General features: G+C 51.5%; 1 protein-coding gene across 1 annotated transcript; it reads right to left on the reverse strand.

Annotated features, from left to right (window-relative positions):
• Positions 1-14,834: 14,834 nt before the first annotated feature.
• Positions 14,835-17,676, reverse strand: LOC135973125 (uncharacterized). The gene is made up of 2 exons (XM_065554776.1): positions 16,438-17,676; positions 14,835-15,307 (listed from the first exon to the last, which is right to left on the reverse strand). The coding sequence occupies exons 1-2, from the start codon at positions 16,982-16,984 to the stop codon at positions 14,835-14,837; spliced, it is 1,020 nt and encodes a 339-aa protein (XP_065410848.1). The 5' UTR covers positions 16,985-17,676.
• Between the last annotated feature and the right edge of the window lie 805 nt (positions 17,677-18,481).

Below are 18,481 nucleotides of genomic sequence, written 5' to 3' on the forward strand. Positions count from 1 at the left end.
TGTTCTCATTAACCTATGAGGATAGGACATGAAGCAATGGGCTTTAATTGTAGCAAGGCTGGTTGAGGTTGGACATTAGGAAAAACTTCCTGTCAGAGTGGTTAAACCCTGGAATAAATTGCCTAGGGAGGTTGTGGAATCGCTGTCATGGGAGATTTTTAAGAGCAGGTTAGACAAACACCTGTCAGGGATGGTCTAAATAATACTTACCCTTACCCTGAGTGCAAGGGACTGGATTAGATGACCTCTCGAGGTCCCTTCCAGTCCTATACTTCTATGATGAATATCTTTGGGGCTCTATAGCCCCCAGCTCTGCTGTGTCTGAGGCCTCCATAGTGTCTAATGGGGCAAACTCCTGGTCTATGGAGGAGCTGTGTCAGCCCTCAGCATGGCCTGTGGAACGTTAGTTAGCCTATTACTGTGAGCCCTTGTCACGGAGTCAGCCCTTGTCACGCTATACAAAGCCAGTCAGGACTCTGGGGGAGCATGCCTCCTCTCTCTGAGCATACTGTCTCCACGGCAAGAAGCTTACACAGCTTCGACTTTCCTGGGTCTGACCTTGGAGCATTCTGCATCCCCTTCCTCACTGTGTGCTTCCCGCAGCGAGTCCACCCGGGCGGGGCTACTGGGGAAGCCAGAGGGCCCTGCACCCCGACTCCGTAATCAGACGTTGGTAACAAAAATCTGTCACAATCTGCTTGGAATGTCAGTTGATTAGGCTGACGCCACAGGATTGTTTGGGGAGAAGATGACTAAACACATCAAGTGTCTAGATTTTTAAAGCTTTATTGATTAAAATAATAAAATAGCGGAGAGTGCTGGAAATGCTTTTACGTCACTCAAAGGAAGGAAGAAAGTGTTAATGCCCCTCTTTCCAACTGAGCAATCAGCTGTGCCTTAGTGAGCTTTCCAATGCGCAGCCGTCTTTCTCTGCACAGGTCCACAATGACCTTCTTAAGGAGATTGTTATAGGCCATCTCCACGGTGTTCCGAAGTGGTCACAGACTCACAGGCCTATGCTCTCTCAGCTCCCCATGATCCCTGGGAGGAACCCCTTCAGTGCGACAGCCCTTTTCGGGGGTCCACCTCTTTCGGGGTTAAGCCATAGGCTTCTCCTGGAACCACACCTCTTGGCGCCTTCAGCACTCCCGTCTCTTGCTAATCCTCCTTTGTTTTACTGCTCCCCAGTCACTTACTGCAGGATGCTCTGTCCATGAGGTGCAGTTTATCCCACCCTTGCCACCAGTTATCATGGAGTCACCAGGGCGATGCTCTGGAAGTACTCCATACGAAGCCAGGCAGGACTCTGAGGGAGCATGCCTCCTCTCTCTGAGCATACTGTCGCCAGGGCAAGAAGCTTACACAGCTTCGACCTTCCTGGGTCTGACCTCGGAGCATTCAGCATCCCCTTCTCACACCGTGCGCTTCCCGCAACGAGTCTGCCCAGGCGAGGCTCCTGAGGAAGCCAGAGGGCCCTGCACCCCAACTCCGCAGCCAGATGTGACTCCCAGTCAGCTGGCAAAACAGCAAGACTCACATAGGCTCACATACAGCATAACAAGGGAAAATCCCCACTTCATCACAGCCCTGTCCTAGGCGCTAGTGCAGAGGAGCTGTGTGCTCTGCTCAGGGCGGGTGGGTTGTAAGGAGAAGATGGACCTGAGATAACAAACCTGCTTCCAACCAGCCCCTCCTCTGCCAGCCTCACTGTCTTGCCAGGGTTCACATGCATCTGAGGAGCTGAGCCTCAGGCAGCTGGGCCCAGAGCCTCAAAGGTATCTAGGTGCCTAGCTCTCATCCATTTCAGTAGTCATCGAAATACTTGTGAGTGCTGGGGGGTGCTGCACAACCACTTCCTGCTCATTTACTAACCTGAGAGTTGGACGGGATGACGCATGGGAAAAGGAAGGGTCAGGCATGCTCCTGGACTGGATGTGTGTGCTCTCTCTAATGCCCTGGCCTGACCTCTCTGTTGGGCTCCATAGCTGCTGCCTGCGGGGTGTTGGGCCTCTGCTCCCCACTCCCCCAGAGATCAGAAACAGGGAGCCTGCTGGTGGCTCCCACATGGGGAGGGTGGAGAGAGAAGGCTGGGCTGTGTCACCGGGGAGGGGGAGCCAGCAGCTCAGGGTCAGTTCATTTCCTGCACCGCCCCTCTTTTTCTATGGATAATGTAGCAGCCCAACCACCTCCCCCCCCCAGAAGAACCTGGGGTAGGGTTACCATACGTCTGGTTTTTCCTGGACATGTCCGGCTTTTTGGTAATCAAACCCCCGTCTGGGGGGAATTGCCAAAAAGCCGAACATGTCCGGGAAAATACCAGCCGGGCACTTCCCCTCCCGCGGCTGCTGTGCTCCTCCCCTGACTCTTCGGCTCTGTTTAAGAGCCGAGCTGCCCGAGCACTACTGGCTTTGGGCAGCCCCCTTGCCTCCGGACCCCAGCCGCCGGCCGGGCACTTCCCCTTCTGGGCTCCAGCTGCTCTGCTCCGGCGGCTGGGGTCCGGAGGCATGGGGGCTGCCCGAAGCCGGAGCGCTCGGGCAGCTCAGCTCTTAAACAGAGCCGAAGAGTCAGGGGAGGAGCACAGCAGCTGGAGCCCAGGAGTTGAAGTGCCCGGCCAGGGGCACAGGGTCCGGAGGCATGGGGGCTGCCCGAGCGCTACCGGCTTCACGGTTTGCTGGGCAGCCCCCAGACTCTGCGCCCCCGGCTGGGTGCTTCCCCTCCCGGGCTCCAGCTGCGCTGGGGAAGTGCCGGCCAGGGGCGCAGGGTCTGGGGGCTGCCCGGCAAACCGTGAAGCGCGTAGCGCTTGGGCAGCCCTTTTCGTGTGGCTGGGAGGGAGGAGGGAGAGTTGGGGGGGACTTTGGGGAAGGGGCGGGGAATGGGCAGAGTTGGGGCGGGGCTGGGGTTGGGAAAGGGGCGGGGCCAGGGCCCCGTGGAGTGTCTTCTTTTTTTATTTTTTAAATATAGTAACCCTAACCTGCCACTTCCTGCCCTCTCTGAATGCAACCCCGGAGGCCTAGTGTCTTTATCTATTCTGGGGTGGAATCATGCAATTCTCCGCTCTTAGACCTGGCCTTGGGCTACAGGATCCTGTGTATCAACCGTACATACCCAGCAGGTCCTACTCAGATTGGCATCTGCAGTTCTTATCTGCAGGATCCTTTTACTAGTGCTGAATACAGTAACTAGACAGCCATCTCAATCCAACCTATTTGTTTTAGAAGTAGGAACAAAGCATATAGAGAAAAAGGATTTTAAAACAATTCACAATGCATGGCTTTCTCACGTAAAACCCTTCCATCCTGGGATAGTGACCGTGGCACTTCAGATAAATTCTACAGAAACTAATCCCTTCTTGAGAGAGTCTCTCTAGCCCTCTTGATTTTTCTGGTTCCTTTTCTGATCCTGGCATTGTCTGTCTCAAATGTTTGCTTGAGCCATTTATGGGTATTTCTTTTTTTCCTGTTTGTTTTCCATACAGCTCCCCCTAAATAAATTAAACCAGTATATTCATACAGCAAACACCCCAATAATCACATCAACATACAGTATTCGTAAACTGTATCCCCTTGTTTCTGCCTCCAAGAATGGCATTTACAATCTTAGCCACAGCATCGCACTAGGAGCTCATGTTCAGTTTGTTATCCACCATGACATTTAGGTGCCTTCCAGAGTCACTGCTTTCTGGGATACAGCCCCCCCCCCCATCCTATGTAAGTAAGAAAAACATCCAATCTTGACTTTAAAATGGTCAGTGATGGAGAATCCACTATGAACCTTGATAAATTGTTCCAATGGTTATTATATTCTTTGTTCCTAAATGGATAGCCTTACACTTGGCTGTATTAAAAGGCATGATTTTTTACATTACACTCATCTTACCAAGTGATCCAAATAACTTTATATCAGTAACCTGTCCTGGTCGCCATTTACCAACCCACCAGTCTTTGTGTCAGCTGCAAACTTTATCAGCAATGAGTTATCTTCTTCTAGATCATTGATTTAAAAACCAGTCTCTTCAGGGTACAATTGGTTGAGATCTGTCAGCCAGTTTTAACCCATTTAATATGCACATACTGATCTTGTATAGTGCTAATCTTCTAATCAGAATGTTGTGCATTACTAAGCCAAACATGTCCAAATATATTACACCACTACAGTTAATTTGACCAAACAGCCTTGCAATCTTGTCAAAGAACAGTATCAAGTTCTTCCAACAAGTCCCATTTACTATGAAACCATGTTAATTAGTATCACTTATTTCTATCCTGTAACTCTTTAGTGATAGTCCTGGAGCAGCCATTCCATAATTTTGCCCAGGATCAGTGCCAGGCTAGCCAGCCTACAATTACTTGGGTTGTCCTGTTTACTCATTTTAAATACTGGCACAACACTAACTTTAACTTATTTCCAGGCTGAATTTGTCTAGCTTCAATTTTCAGAAGTTGGATCGTGTTATACCTTACTAGATGAAAGAGCCCATTATTAAATATTTGTTCCCATAAAGATACCTATAGACTGTGATCAAGTTTATTTAGCTTAACAAAGAAAAGGTTAAGGGGTGACTTGAAGACTCAGTCTATCACTGTAAGTTATGTTTTCCAATACCTTAATCATTCTTGTAGCTCTTCTTTGAACCCTCCTTTTCAACATCCTTCTCGAACTGTGGACACCAGAACTGGACACGGGATTCCAGCTGCAATCATACTAGTGCCAAATACTGAGGTAAAATAACCTCTCTGCTCCTACTCAAGATTGCCCTGTTTCTGCATCCAAGAATCGCATTAGCCCTTTTGGCCATAGCATGCACTAGAAGCTCATGTTCAGCTGATTATCCACTCTGATCCCCATGTCATGTGACTTCTCCCAACCACTCTCTATAATGTCAAGTCAATCAGATTTCTTCTCCTGCCTGAGCATTTCCAGTTCCTCCTGTTTATTACCAGGCTCCTGCCATTGGTGTGGATAGCTGAAGAATGTATTTCTTTTATCATAGAAGATTAGGGTTGGAAGAGACCTCATGAGGTCATCTAGTCCAACTAAATCATCCCAGCCAGGGCTTTGTCAAGCCGGGCCTTAAAAACCCCTGAGGCTGGTGTCAAGGCTGATTCCCCACTCTGGCACTTCGAGTGCAGAAGTGGGGGCCCACAAGGATTTTAAAAATTAGTACGGGCCACTCCAGGCTGGTATTAAACTCCCAAGGTCACAGGTTCTCTCTGACCTTGGATGGGTAGATGCTGCCACCACCCAAATGCAAACCCCTTGAAACCCAGGAAGGCACACTTGGGAATTCCTTCCTGGGGGGTACCCTCAAGCCCTTTCACCCCTCCACCCCCCCGGGGGGAGAGCTGAGAAAAAAAACAAAGGAAATTAGCTGTTGCCCCCAGCTAATTAAACAACACATGCACAAACCTCTTAGGACACCAAAAATCCAATCCTGTTCTTAAAAAAGGGTAAATTTTAGTAAAAACAAAGAAAAGATATTTTGAATTTAGGCTTTTGCTAGATTTAAAAAACCCACTTACAAAAATTAAGCATCAAGATATCTCTCTTGAGGTTCAGCTTATAGGTTACAAGCAAAACAAAAGCATCTGGGGTTAGTACAGAGGAGTCCACAAGCCTTACAAAATAAAAGAAATAAAACCTAATCATGTCTTTCTAGACCATGGGTCAGCAACCTTTCAGAAGTGGTGTGCCCGGTCTTCATTTATTCACTCTAACTTAAGGTTTTGTGTGCCAGTAATACATTTGTGAGATGCCCTTTCTGGGGATGCCAGACATGTGAGAATTTTTTAGAAGCTGGGGGCGGCTGCAGAGTGCTGGGCCCCGGCCAGGAGCAGAGCCCTGGGCTGGCTGCTGATACCCCAGGGTGGCTGCAGAGCACTGGGCCCCTACCTGCTGGGGTGAGGGAAATGAGGAAGGAGTTGCTCAGTTGCATGAAACTATGAGTATAGGGCAATGGCACTGAATATGGGCCCCATTTTCCCACCACCAGATGGGGTCATTGTAACTCATATCTCATTCCTGAGAGTAATTAATGCACAGAGCACAGCTGCTACTGGCGTCCCAAAGCTGTCGGGGCTCGTGTGCTGCTAGGCTGTGCGCTGCAATGGTGCCTGTCGAAGTTATCACCAATTGGTATGGGAAAGTGCCTTACCGCAGAGGAAGAAATAAGGCTGCCATCCCTAGAAACCTTTGGGAGAGGACTACAATGTACCTCCATGAAAGGTATCCTCCAGAGAGATCTCGATGAAGAAGGGACATCCCCGTAGAAACAAACTGTTCTGCATGGTCCCCTGCCTAATCCTACAGGGGAATGAAAAGCAGATAACAATGCTAACTTTCTTGTATTGGTACCTCTTCCAGTATGGAAAGTTGATAGCTGTATCCTGCTAAGTTGGGACAACCGTCAGTGTGATGGGAAATAAATATACATGCTTACCCAAGGATCCTTCCCCTGCATTGGGCCTGATTGGATGGCAGTGGAGTCTCAAGCAGGTCCTGGCTTGTGGTGCAACTGGACCCCGTGGTAGCATGTCCCCTATCATCCTTTTCTTCCTTCTCCTTGCTGTGCACAGCAGGGGCTGTGGCTCGGGCTCCTTGGAGGTACCCATGGTAGTCTGTGGGTTGGTGGGGTCCCCCCAAGTATGGCGTGCAGCTCTTTGTAAAAGTGGCAGGGCTGTGGCTCAGCACCACATTGATTGTTGCCCCCCTGGCCTGGTTTGCCTGACTCAGCTCCTTGGCTTTCACACAGCACTGCTGTTGGTCCTTGTCATGCCCCTTTTCTCCTGCATCTCCCATGCAATCTGCTCTTCCATGTCCACATTTCTATGGCTGGTCTGTTGCTGTGTTTGCACAGCCTGTTCTCCCCACAGGCCCAGGAGAGCCAATATCTCCTGCCTACTCCAAGCCAGAGTGCGTCTGGAGCGTGTAGCCAGCAGGGTCAGCTGGACAGTTGCACACAACAGTGGGGAGCTGTGAGTTGTGCTCTCTAAGCTGGACAATCAGGAAAAGGCATATCAAAAAGTTCTGGGTTTTAAAACGGGGGTGGGGAGGGTTCTATTTTCTGTGACCCCTTGGGCAGTGGAACTCACAATTGTGACCAGAGTGGTCACTGCCTGGCATTGTGGGTCAGTATAAGTAATGCAATGCCTATGCTGGCACTGTGTCAACCTCACCACACTGACCATGGGCCAATGCTGCTCCTGGAGGTGGTGTTACTGCGCTGCTATACTGGGGCGCTTATGTCAGTGGGAGACCCATTTAAGTGTAGATACCTGCATGTAGCAGATCGCAGCAGGGCCCCCCGGCTCCTGCCTCTGCTAGTCCACAAAGTCACTCAGAGATCCTGGGATTAGTAGCCACAGGTGCAGTTTATTCACAGGCTTGTTTCCACCACCATTTCACCATGTACAGTTGGCCATTCACCATCTGCAGGCAGGAGAGAGGGAAGAGCTGCTTCCGCTCCCTGCCTTTCCCCTTTCTTTCTGCTCCTCCCTTAGCTTTCTTCCTTTGAGGCTTGAATACAGCCCAGGCTAATTAGGTGGTCAGCTGTCTCTGCTTCCCCAGTTAGGGCCAGGTTACTTCCAGACAGCTCTAATTCATTCCCGTAAATGGGAACTGGCGTGACAGAGGGTTGAATCAGCAACCCTTTGCCCAGCACCCTGTCACACACCTCCCCACCTTCTCCAACTGCCAGGTTTGCCTCTCTGCATCCTCTCCTTCCTCTACTGGTGGGGGGGCTCTATGGGAGAGGTTTTTCCCCCTCTTTTGGGTCATTCCCAGAACTTGCCGTGTGGGGTTTCTCCATCCCCTACCCACAGAAACTACGTTGGGTGGGCGGTGGATGGACCCACAGGTCCTCGAAGCATTCACAGCCCCCTGGGTGTTCCCGTTTTTTCCCTCCCTTCCCTTCCGTCAGGGGTTCAGGGTTGGTCCCAGCCCTCTCCTGGACACTCAGGACTTCCTGTTCCCCAAGCTTGTCTAGTGGGGCCTGGGTCTCTTCCTTTGGGGGTCCACTAATAAAGGCCTCCGCTGGGCTTTACTCTCCAGTCAAGGACCCTGGGTGGATGTCTTGCTCATAGCTTCCCGCTCCCTTCTCAAGCTCTGTTGTCTAGGGGTTTTCTGCTCGGAGGTCTCTACCCCCATCCTCTGGGGATCTCCCCTATTTTCCTATCTTGGGCTTTCTCCCTCTGCTCACCTTCCCTCCTGGGAAGGAGTCCCAGTCCATACCCACCACTACCAGGTAAGGCAGGCCCTTTACTACCCCGATCCGCTGCCACTTAAACCTGCCCCGAACCTTGAGGGGCACCTGGGCCATAGGGTATTGTCTTCTATCCCTGTGGATGCATTCCACGTCCATCTTCGCACTGGGCATCCACCAGTGTGGCCTCACGTGCTTCCTTTGTACCAGAGAACAGGCTGAGGCCGAGTCCACCAGGCCTTGCTGGGATTTCCTCCCCAACATTACTGGAAGAGTGGACAGCTTCCGCCTCTTCTCCTGCCCTCCAGCATTTGCCCACCCACAATCCAAGTCCCCCTTCTTTTGTCCCGGTCGTCCGCACTGCCAGCAGACAATCGGCCTGGACCCGCTGGGGAGCCCCTCGGGTGTCCTCCCTTTTGTTCTCTGGGCCCTTCCCGGGCAGAGGTTCTCTGGGCCTCCTCCTTCTCCACTTCCTTGCACGGCCATCCCTCCTTCGTGGGGAAGTCTGCCTTGTCCCATCCAGCTCCCACAGTTACCCACTCAAATGTACCTAGGAAGGTGTTGGGGTCATCTGTTGGGCCCATTTTACATAGTCCTAGGCCTGGCGCCTGAACGCCATCGCCTCCTGTGGGACTCGCCACTTTCTGCAGGAGCTGCTGGTTTGAGTGTTGGCCTGTTAAACCCAGGGTTGTGGGTTCAATCTTTTGAGGAGGCCACTTAGGGATCTGGGGCAAAAATCTGTCTGGGGATTGGTCCTGCTTTGAGCAGGGGGTTGGACTAGATGACCTCCTGAGGTCCCTTCCAACCCTGACATTCTATGCCGGCCTGCTCCTAAATGAGGGCCTGAAGGCTCTTCTGCTGTTCTGCCTGCCAGATGAGCAAGGCCTGTCTCTCCAGCTGGTAGGCTTGCTGAAAACTCTGCATTGCCTTCTGCACCTTCTCCTGCTGCTTGACTAGCCATTGCAGGGTCTCCTCCATCTCCAGACTGCCAAACACTTGCTCCAGCACGCATCCTGGACAAGCTCCAGTGTGTAACAGAGCGCGGTAGGCCCCCCTGGCTCCTGCCTCTGCTAGGTCCACAAAGTCACTGAGACCCTGGAGATAGTAGCCACTGGTGCAGTTTATTCACAGGCTTGTTCCCACCATCATTTCACCATGCGCAGCTGGCTTTTCACGATCGGCCGGCAGGCAGGAAGTAGGGAGGGAAGAGCTACCTCCCTGCTTCCATTCCCTGCCTTTTCTCTTTCTTTCTGTTCCCCCATTGGCTTCCTTCCTCCAAGGCTTTTATACAGCCCCAGGCTAATTAGGTGGCAGCTGTCTCTGCTTCTCAGATTAGGGCCAGGCAGCTCTAATTTATTCCCCTAAATGGGAGCTGGCATATCAGAGGGCTTTGCCCAGCACCCTGGCACACTGCACAACTAGGTCAGTGCAAGGCGGCTTTGTAGTCACAGAATGATAAAATATTAGGGTTGGAAGAGACCTCAGGAGGTCATCTAGTCCAATCCCCTGCTCAAAGCAGGACCAACACCAACTAAATCATCCCAGCCAAGGCTTTGTCAAGCCAGACCTTAAACACCTCTAAGGATGGAGATTCCACCACCTCCCTAGGTAACACATTCCAGTGCTTTACCCCCCTCCTAGTGAAATAGTGTTTTCTAATATCCAACCTAGACCTCCCCCACTGCAACTTAGAACAAGAAGCAATGGTCTCGTCATCTGACACCACTGAGAACAGCCTAGCTCCATCCTCTTCAGGTAGTTGAAGGCTGCTATCAAATCCCCCCTCACTCTTCTCTTCTGTAGACTAAATAAGCCCAGTTCCCTCAGCCTCTCCTTGTAGGTCATGTGCCCCAGCCCCCTAATCATTTTCATTGCCCTCTGCTGGACTATCTCTCCAATTTGTCCACATCCCTTCTGTAGTGGTGGTGGGGGGGACAACCAAAACTGGACACAATACTCCAGTTGTGGCCTCACCAGTGTCGAATAGAGGGGAATAATCACTTCCCTCGATCTGCTGGCAATGTTCCTACTATATGTTAGGCAATGTTCCTAACAATATGCCATTGGCCGCCTTCGCAACTAGGGCACACTGCTGACTCATATCCAGCTTCTCGTCCGTTGTAATCCCCAGGTCCTTTTCTGCAGAACTGCTGCTTAGCCAGTCGGTCCCCAGCCTGTAGCAGTGCATGAGATTCTTTCTTCCTAAGTGCAGGGCTCTGCGCTTGTCCTTGTTGAACCTCATCAGATTTCTTTTGGCCCAATCCTCCAATTTGTCTAGGTCACTCTGGACCCTATCCCTACCCTCCAGAATATCTCCCTCTCCCTCCAGTTTAGTGTCAGCTGTGAACTTGCTGAGGGTGCAATTGAGAAATTAGTCTGATTGAAGGATGTTTAGTTTGTATATTTTGACATGCGATGTTGACAGTTCGTGTTATAACGGGTTATAAACCTTTAACTTTTGAATCTCAATATCTGCTGTCATGAAATAATGACCTAATTTCCTGCAACTATGGAAATTTAAATTGATAATTTAAAAAAATGCTTAAAAATAAATATATATTATTGGTTGAAAGGATAAAAGGATAACAATCTGCCATGCTGCCACCTTGAAGAGATGGGGACTTGTAATGGGGTGTACCAACCCCACGCTAGGCAGGAAGGGGTTAAGGAGTTGCTTTGGGCTGCAGTGACTTCACCCTGCCATACTTGCAAGACAGGTCAGGCCTGGAGGAAAAGTTCAAGAGGGAAGAGCGCAGCTCTGGGTGGAGGACAGACCTCTCATCCCCTCAGCTCCATTATCGGGCCCCATGGCAGGCAGAACCTGCTCCTATGGCCAAGGACTGTTCAAGCACCCTGCAAGGAAGGCAGGTCACACTATAACCAGTCACTGCAAGGTGCTTTCTGGGGGCTGATCAGAGAACATGGAGCCAGACTGTACCTTGGCCAAGACTCCCAGAAGGAAGGGAGGTTGCTGGCTCATCTGGGGCTGGTTGTTGTTTCATTTGTTTTTCCTGTTTTCCTCCACTGGGCCCCAGGAGAGGAGGACTCCAGAGGGGCTCAGCAAAGGGCTGAGTTTCCATCCTCAGGCCAGTGATGGAACTGCCCTAACCCAGATAATGAGATCTGAGCAAGCATGTGACTTGGTCACGACCCAAGGGGGCGCTGCAGAGGGACTAGGCTCTTGACAGCACTATTCCCTGTTGTCTGGGCCGTGACCTTGTGCAGCCTTTCATCATTGTAGATGGGAGATGGTACGTAACTGTCTCCTAAGCGGGGGCATCAGGCCTGGCTCAAGACAAGGGCTGTGAGGTGCATAGAAATGTAAACGGCCCTCAGCAGAGGTGGACCAGACACCTCAGCTCCTGGGGCCCTGCTCAGTGCACTCTCCCTACAGTATTAGGTGATGGGTCTCTCTTGTCTGCAGAATGCTGCCAACTGGACGGTGCTTGTCCAAGCCCGCACCTGCCCTTGATGGGGCTGTTTCCTTTCCTTGTGCTTTATTCCTAGGGATGCTTTTGTGTATCCCAGCCCAGTCCCTAGGCTTCAGGGCCCTAGTGCATCCAAGGCTGGGTCAACATGAGGCTTGGGCTTTGTCTACGTCACTATGTTTAGTGCTGGAGCCCAAGCCTCATGCAGACCCAGTCTCGGAGACTTCCTGCTGCAGGTTTCTGCTGGCCGTGCAGGCACAACTGTGAGACTTAGCAAACTTACCAGCTGCAGGGAGGCTGCTTATGGCATTCCTTTTAGCTCCTCTCTGCTCACAGCCTCCTGGCTACAGCTGCCCAAAAATCAGAATTTCTGCTTCCTCGAGCCCTTTCTGTGCCTAGACCCCATAGAGTGTGTCGTCCTTAGCCTTCCTGCTGCTGCCAGTGAGCTGCTCCTTCCAGCCTTGGCTCCTGCTGATTTTGCCCTGGCCAGTCCCTGCTGGTGATTGCTGCCACTCCTGTAATGCTTCTTTCCAGGCTGGGTCCTATACAAAGCACATGCAACTGGCAGCTTCATTCTGCAAGCTGGTGTGGCAAGGACTTGGGTCTTTCATAAGAGAGCCCCAGACCTAGCTCTGCCTGAAGTGCCCTGGCATTCCTGGGCACTAGAGCAGGGACAGTGCCTCACTGGGAGGGGGAGAGGCCTTGCTCGATAGGGAGGGCTCCTTGGTGCTGGGACTGGCTGTTCAGTGCATGGCACAATGGGGTTCTGGTCCATGCCTGGGGCCCAGGCTCTCTGGGAATATAAGTAATACATACAGAGGGAGAGGGCTGCATAGAGCCACTAAGAACTGTCAGTGGAAGAACTGGGACTCAAACACACGTGCACCTGGCCCAGTGCATGTTACCCCCTTGCATGCTCTGTGGGGCAAGTAGCAGCACTATGGTTGGCACCTATCCGGTTTTCACCTGGACTGTCTGGGTTTTGGCTTGTGTGTTTGGGTGCCATTTGACAAGCCCTGCTGTCTGTCTTTTTTTTTTTTTTTTTTTTTTTAAATCTGTGGAAAAGGTGGCAACCCTAAGCAGAAGGAAGGAGGCAGCGCAGCAGCACCGCCATCTCTGGGGGCCAGGCTGCTCATGTGGCTTGTGGCAGCGTGTTGCCCTTCGCAGCCCACAGGTGGCAGGCAAGGCGGCCTTGGCCATGCTGGTGAAGACCCTGCGACCGACGGGGGTGGAGCCTTGGAGGTCCAGTTACCAGCCATTAGAAAGGTGGCAACCCTAAGCAGCGCTGTCTCTGTCTCTGGGGGTATGTCTACACTACGGGATTAATCCGAATTTAGATATTTCGGATTTGAAAAACAGGTTGTATAAAGTCGAAATGGATGCGGCCACACTAAGCACATTACTTCGGTGGTGTGCGTCCAAGTACTGGGGCTAGCGTCGATTTCTGCACCGTTGCACTGTGGGTAGCAATTCCATAGTTCCCGCAGTCTCCCGCGCCCATTGGGATTGTGGGTTAAGATCCCAGTGCCTGATGGGACAAAAAACATCGTCGCAGGTGGTTCTGGGTACAGCCTCACCTCCTCCCTCCCTCCCTCCCTGCATGAAAGCAACGGACGGCAGACAACCATTTTCGCGCCTTTTTTCCTGGGTGGGTGAACACTGCAGACTCCATACCACGGCAAGCATGGAGCCCGCTGAGCTCAAGACAGCACTCATGAATATTGTAAACACCTCGCGCGTTCTCGTGGAGTTTATGCTCAGCCAGGACCAGAGAAACGAGGCGAGGAGGCAGCGGCGGCGGCAGCGCAGCGACAAGCATGATGAGGACATGGACACAGACACGGATACAGAATTCAGTGAAACCACAGGCCCCGGTGCTTTGGAGATCATGTTGTTAATGGGGCAGATTCTATCCATGGAACGCCGATTCTGGGCAAGGGAAACAAGCACAGACTGGTGGGACTGCATAGTGTTGCAGGTCTGGGACGATTCCCAGTGGCTGCGGAACTTTCGCATGCGTAAGGGCACTTTCATGGAACTTTGTGACTTGCTGTCCCCTGCCCTGAAACGCCAGAATACCAAGATGAGAGCAGCCCTCACAGTTGAGAAGCGCGTGGCGATAGCCCTGTGGAAGCTTGCAACGCCAGACAGCTACCGGTCAGTCGGGAATCAATTTGGAGTGGGCAAATCTACTGTGGGGGCTGCTGTGATGCAAGTAGCCAAAGCAATCACTCAGGTGCTGCTACGAAAGTTTGTGACTCTGGGAAATGTGCAGGCTATAGTGGATGGTTTTGCTGCAATGGGATTCCCTAACTGTGGTGGGGCAATAGACGGAACCCATATCCCTATCTTGGCACCGGAGCACCAAGCCACCGAGTACATAAACCGCAAGGGGTACTTTTCAATGGTGCTGCAAGCACTTGTGGATCACAAGGGACGTTTCACCAACATCAACGCGGGCTGGGCGGGAAGGGTTCATGACGCTCGCGTCTTCAGGAACACTACTCTGTTTAAAGGGCTGCAGCAAGGGACTTACTTTCCGGACCAGAAAATAACCGTTGGGGATGTTGAAATGCCCATAGTTATTCTTGGGGACCCAGCCTACCCCTTAATGCCATGGCTTATGAAGCCATACACAGGCAGCCTGGACAGGAGTCAGGAGCTGTTTAACTACAGGCTAAGCAAGTGCAGAATGGTGGTAGAATGTGCATTTGGCCGTTTAAAAGGTCGCTGGCGTTCATTATTGACTCGCTCTGACCTCAGCCAAAGAAATCTCCCCATTGTTATTTCTGCTTGCTGTGTGCTCCCCAATCTCTGTGAAAGTAAGGGGGAGACCTTTATGGCGGGGTGGGAGGCTGAGGCAAATCGCCTAGCTGCTGATTACGCGCAGCCAGACACCAGGGCGATTAGAAGATCACACCATGAAGCGCTGTGCATCAGAGAAGCTTTGAAAACCAGTTTCATGGCTGGCCAGGCTACCGTGTGAAATATCTGTTTGTTTCTCCTTCATGAAAACCCTCCCCCTTTACTGACTGATTTTCTGTAAGGAACCCACCCTGCCCCTTCCCCCAGCTTTCTTTCAAACCAAATAAAGTCACTATCATTTAAAAATCATTTATTCTTTATTAATAGATTAGAAAAAGAGGGAGGGAACCCGGGTGGTATTTGGGAGGAGGATTGCTGGGAAGGAAAAAGCCACAAAGAAAAGGTTAAAAAAATGACAGCCTTTTGCTTGGGCTGTCTACTGGGGTGGAATGGGAAGGTGTACGGAGCCTCCCCCCCCGCGTTCTTACACGTCTGGGTGAGGAGGATACGGAACATGGGGAGGGGGGAGGGTGGAACAGGGGCTGAAGCGGCAGTCTGTTTTCCAGCAGCTGTTCCTGAACCTCCACCAGACGCCGGAGCAGCCCCAGCATTGCATCCTTCATCCTCTGGTCTTCCTGCCGCCACCTCTCATCTCGAGCGTCTCTCCTCTCCTCACGTTGGTCCCTCCTCTCCTCACGTTCACTGACTTCTTTCCTATACTTTGAAACTGTTTCCTTCCACTCATTCACATGAGCTCTGTCACTGCGGCTGGATTCCATAATTTCCGAAAACATGTCCTCTCGCGTTCTCTTCTTACGACGCCTTATCTGTGATAACCTTCGGGATGGAGGAGGGAGGCTTGAGGAATTTGCAGCTGCTGTAGGGAGGGGAAAAAAGAGAGAATTGTTTTAAAAGCTACATTTTGCAGAACAATGCTTAACTCTTTCACGGTGACCAACACTATTCACATTACATAGCACATGTGATTTCTGTGCAAGGTCGCATTTTGCCTCTTAATGCTGAGTGCCTGTGGCTTTGCTGCTAGAGATCACAGGTCTGGGCAACAGAATTCGGCTTGCATGCGGCCATGGTAAGCTTCTGCGCCCTCCTTTCCCACATACCAAGCATAGCTTGTAGAGTGCTGAAGAAGCCTGGCCAATCTCAGCCAGTTGGGGGGGGGGCAGTGTGGGGGGGCTTGTCTGGGCCCCTTCAGGCAAGTAGAGTGCTGCGGTTTTTCTGTTAACATTCAGCAGCACCAGAAAACAAACTAACCACCCCCCCCCTCGCCATGAATTCTCTGGGATGATCGCTGTACCCCTCCCCTCCACCGCGTGGCTGGTATCAGGGAAGATCCCTGCAGGCACCAAACTAACCCCCCCCCCCCCCGCCGCCGCCCCCCTCCCGCCATGAATTCTCTGGGATGATCACGGTACCCCTCCCCCCACCGCGTGGCTGGTAACAGGGAAGATCCCTGCTAGCCAAACGCGAAAAACTCAGGGCCAATTTCCCATCTGCGCTTGGCTAACTGCAGGGAAGGATTTATTTTCCGCCAGAGGCAAACAGCCCAGTAGGAACGGCCACCTCTGTCCCCTTAATTAAGTTCCCGTATTTCAACCAGGTTACCAGGAGTGATATCACTCTCCTGAGGATTACACAACAAGATAAAGAACGGATGTTGCTTGAATGCCAGCAAACACCGGGACCATACGCTGCCAGGCTTTGTCAGGCAATGATACCAGATTACTTGCTGCAAGCATGGCGTGGTCAAGTGTCCTACCATGGAGGAGGGAATAAGGATGCACTGCCAAGAAACCTTCTGGCAAGGCTTTCGGAGTACCTCCAGGAGAGCTTCATGGAGATGTCCCTGGAGGATTTCCGCTCCATCCCCAGACACGTTAACAGACTTTTCCAGTAGCTGAAGTGACCGCGAATGCAAAGTCAGGCAAAGTAATCATTAAAAACCGTTTGCTTTTAAAACAAGTTTTATATTTTAAAAGGTAAACTCACCTGAGGTCCCTTCCATGGGGTCAGAGTCTTGGGTACTGGCTTGGGAGGCTTGGGAGGGTACTTCAGTCAGGGTGATAAAAAGATCCTGGCTGTTGGGGAGAACGGAGTGCTGTGTGCTCTCTGCAAGCTCATCCTCCTCCTCCTCCTCCTCCTCTCCCCCGTCGGCAGAATCCTCAGGCGTCGCTGATGAGACTATCCCCGACCCAGAATCCACGAACACAGGTGGGGTAGTGGTGGCAGCCCCCCCTAGAATTGCATGCAGCTCGGCGTAGAAGCGGCATGTCCGCGGCTCTGACCCGGAGCGACCGTTTGCCTCCTTTGTTTTTTGATAGGCTTGTCTGAGCTCCTTGACTTTCACGCGGCACTGCTCAGAGTCCCTATTGTGGCCTCTCTCCATCATGCCCTTGGAGATTTTTTCAAAAGTTTTTGCATTTCGTCTTTTAGAACGAAGTTCTGCAAGCACTGAATCCTCTCCCCATACAGCGATCAGATCCAGTACCTCCCTCACGGTCCATGCTGGTGCTCTTTTTCGATTATCAGCCTGCATGGTTACCTGTGCTGATGAGCTATCTGTGGTCACCTGTGCTCTCCACGCTGGGCAAACAGGAAATGGAATTCAAATGTTCGCGGGGCTTTTCCTGTCTACCTGGCCAGTGCATCCGAGTTTAGATTGCTGTCCAGAGCGGTCACAATGATGCACTGTGGGATAGCTCCCGGAGGCCAATACCATCGAATTGCGGCCACACTAACCCTAATTCGAATTGCTAAAATCAATTTTGGCACTACTCCGCTCGTCGGGGTGGAGTACAGAAATCGATTTAAAGGGCCCTTTACATCGAAATAAATAGCGTCGTTGTGTGGACGGTTGCAGGGTTAATTCGAATTAAAGCTGATAAATCCGAATTAAAGTCGTAGTGTAGACCAGACCTGGGTTTTGGACCAATCTGGCCAATAATCCAGGCTCCCCTCCCCGTAGCACATGTAGTCAGATGTTTGGCTGTGTGTGTATTTTCTGTGTGCTGCGCTGACTCTGGCCAGATAGCCCATACAGCGGGCTCCAATCAAACTGCTCAATAAATCCAGACTCGGTTCGTAGTGAAAGCACTTGGTCAGGTTTGTCTACAAAGCACTGTCCTAATGTTCTGGCTCCATTATTACAGGTACACTACCACATGTATTCGCATTGCAATGGACTAGCTCAGTCAGTGGCAGGACTTTCCATTATCCCCATGGCCAGACAAAGACACTCCTTCTGAGACTTCATTTTATATATAGATACAAACAAGTTACGTATTGTCCCAACGTATCAGGGTGCCACCCATTACCTTGTATCTGTAGGTTTGATCAAAACATCTCTATCCATCATGCTGTCATCCTGACCTTATCTTTAAGATGGATCAGTGTTTGTGTTTGGTATCGAGGTGTTCTGGTTCCACCTTTCTGGAATGTGTTTGCGTGTATATTCTTGTGCCTAGCACTACTTAGCAATGTGTGTTTCTGCAATATCAGCCCTATGATTGCCAGATTCTGTGAGCAGGGCCTGCCTCTTGCTCACAACCTGACTTTGCTTCATATCAGCCAAGTTTTGACCACTACTTTAGTTCAGGTCTCTGATACGAGGGATTATGTTTAAGGCCTTCTTCCTACTACAGCACCTTTCTCCCTGCACTAGCAGGGGGCTGGCAGCCATCCCTTCTCCCTCCCTCCCTCCCTCCCGCTTTCCAGGACTGTGGGAAGGGGATTCGTCTTCCCCCTCCATGAGGGTCACCAGCAGGGGCCAGGCTGGACACTGCCCTCTGGGTACCCTTGCTGGCTGATTCTGCTCTGCCGTTGTGCAGAGTGGGGCGTGCCAGAGTGCGGCTGCTGTTAAGGGAGGGGGGCAGAAAGTGGATTGTGGGGAACATGGGGGTGTGAGGTGCTAGAGATGGAGAATGAGTGGGTAAGAAACTGAGGGGAAAGGAAGGGAAATCTGGGGAGGGGTGAGTGAATGTGGTGGATATGTATGGGAAAGGAGACATGCAGGAGTTGGGAGGGAGGCTGTGAG

This window comes from Chrysemys picta, chromosome 8 (genome assembly GCF_011386835.1).
Source record: "Chrysemys picta bellii isolate R12L10 chromosome 8, ASM1138683v2, whole genome shotgun sequence".
In the NCBI taxonomy this organism is placed as follows: domain Eukaryota; kingdom Metazoa; phylum Chordata; order Testudines; family Emydidae; genus Chrysemys; species Chrysemys picta.

Coding starts and splice junctions, on each gene's coding strand:
- LOC135973125 (XM_065554776.1), bottom strand. CDS start 16,984: ATGCAGGCTGATAATCGAAAAAGAGCACCAGCATGGACCGTGAGGGAG. Junction 15,308..16,437: donor CCCCATGGAAGGGACCTCAG/GTGAGTTTACCT, acceptor CCCTCCCTACAG/CAGCTGCAAATTCCTCAAGC.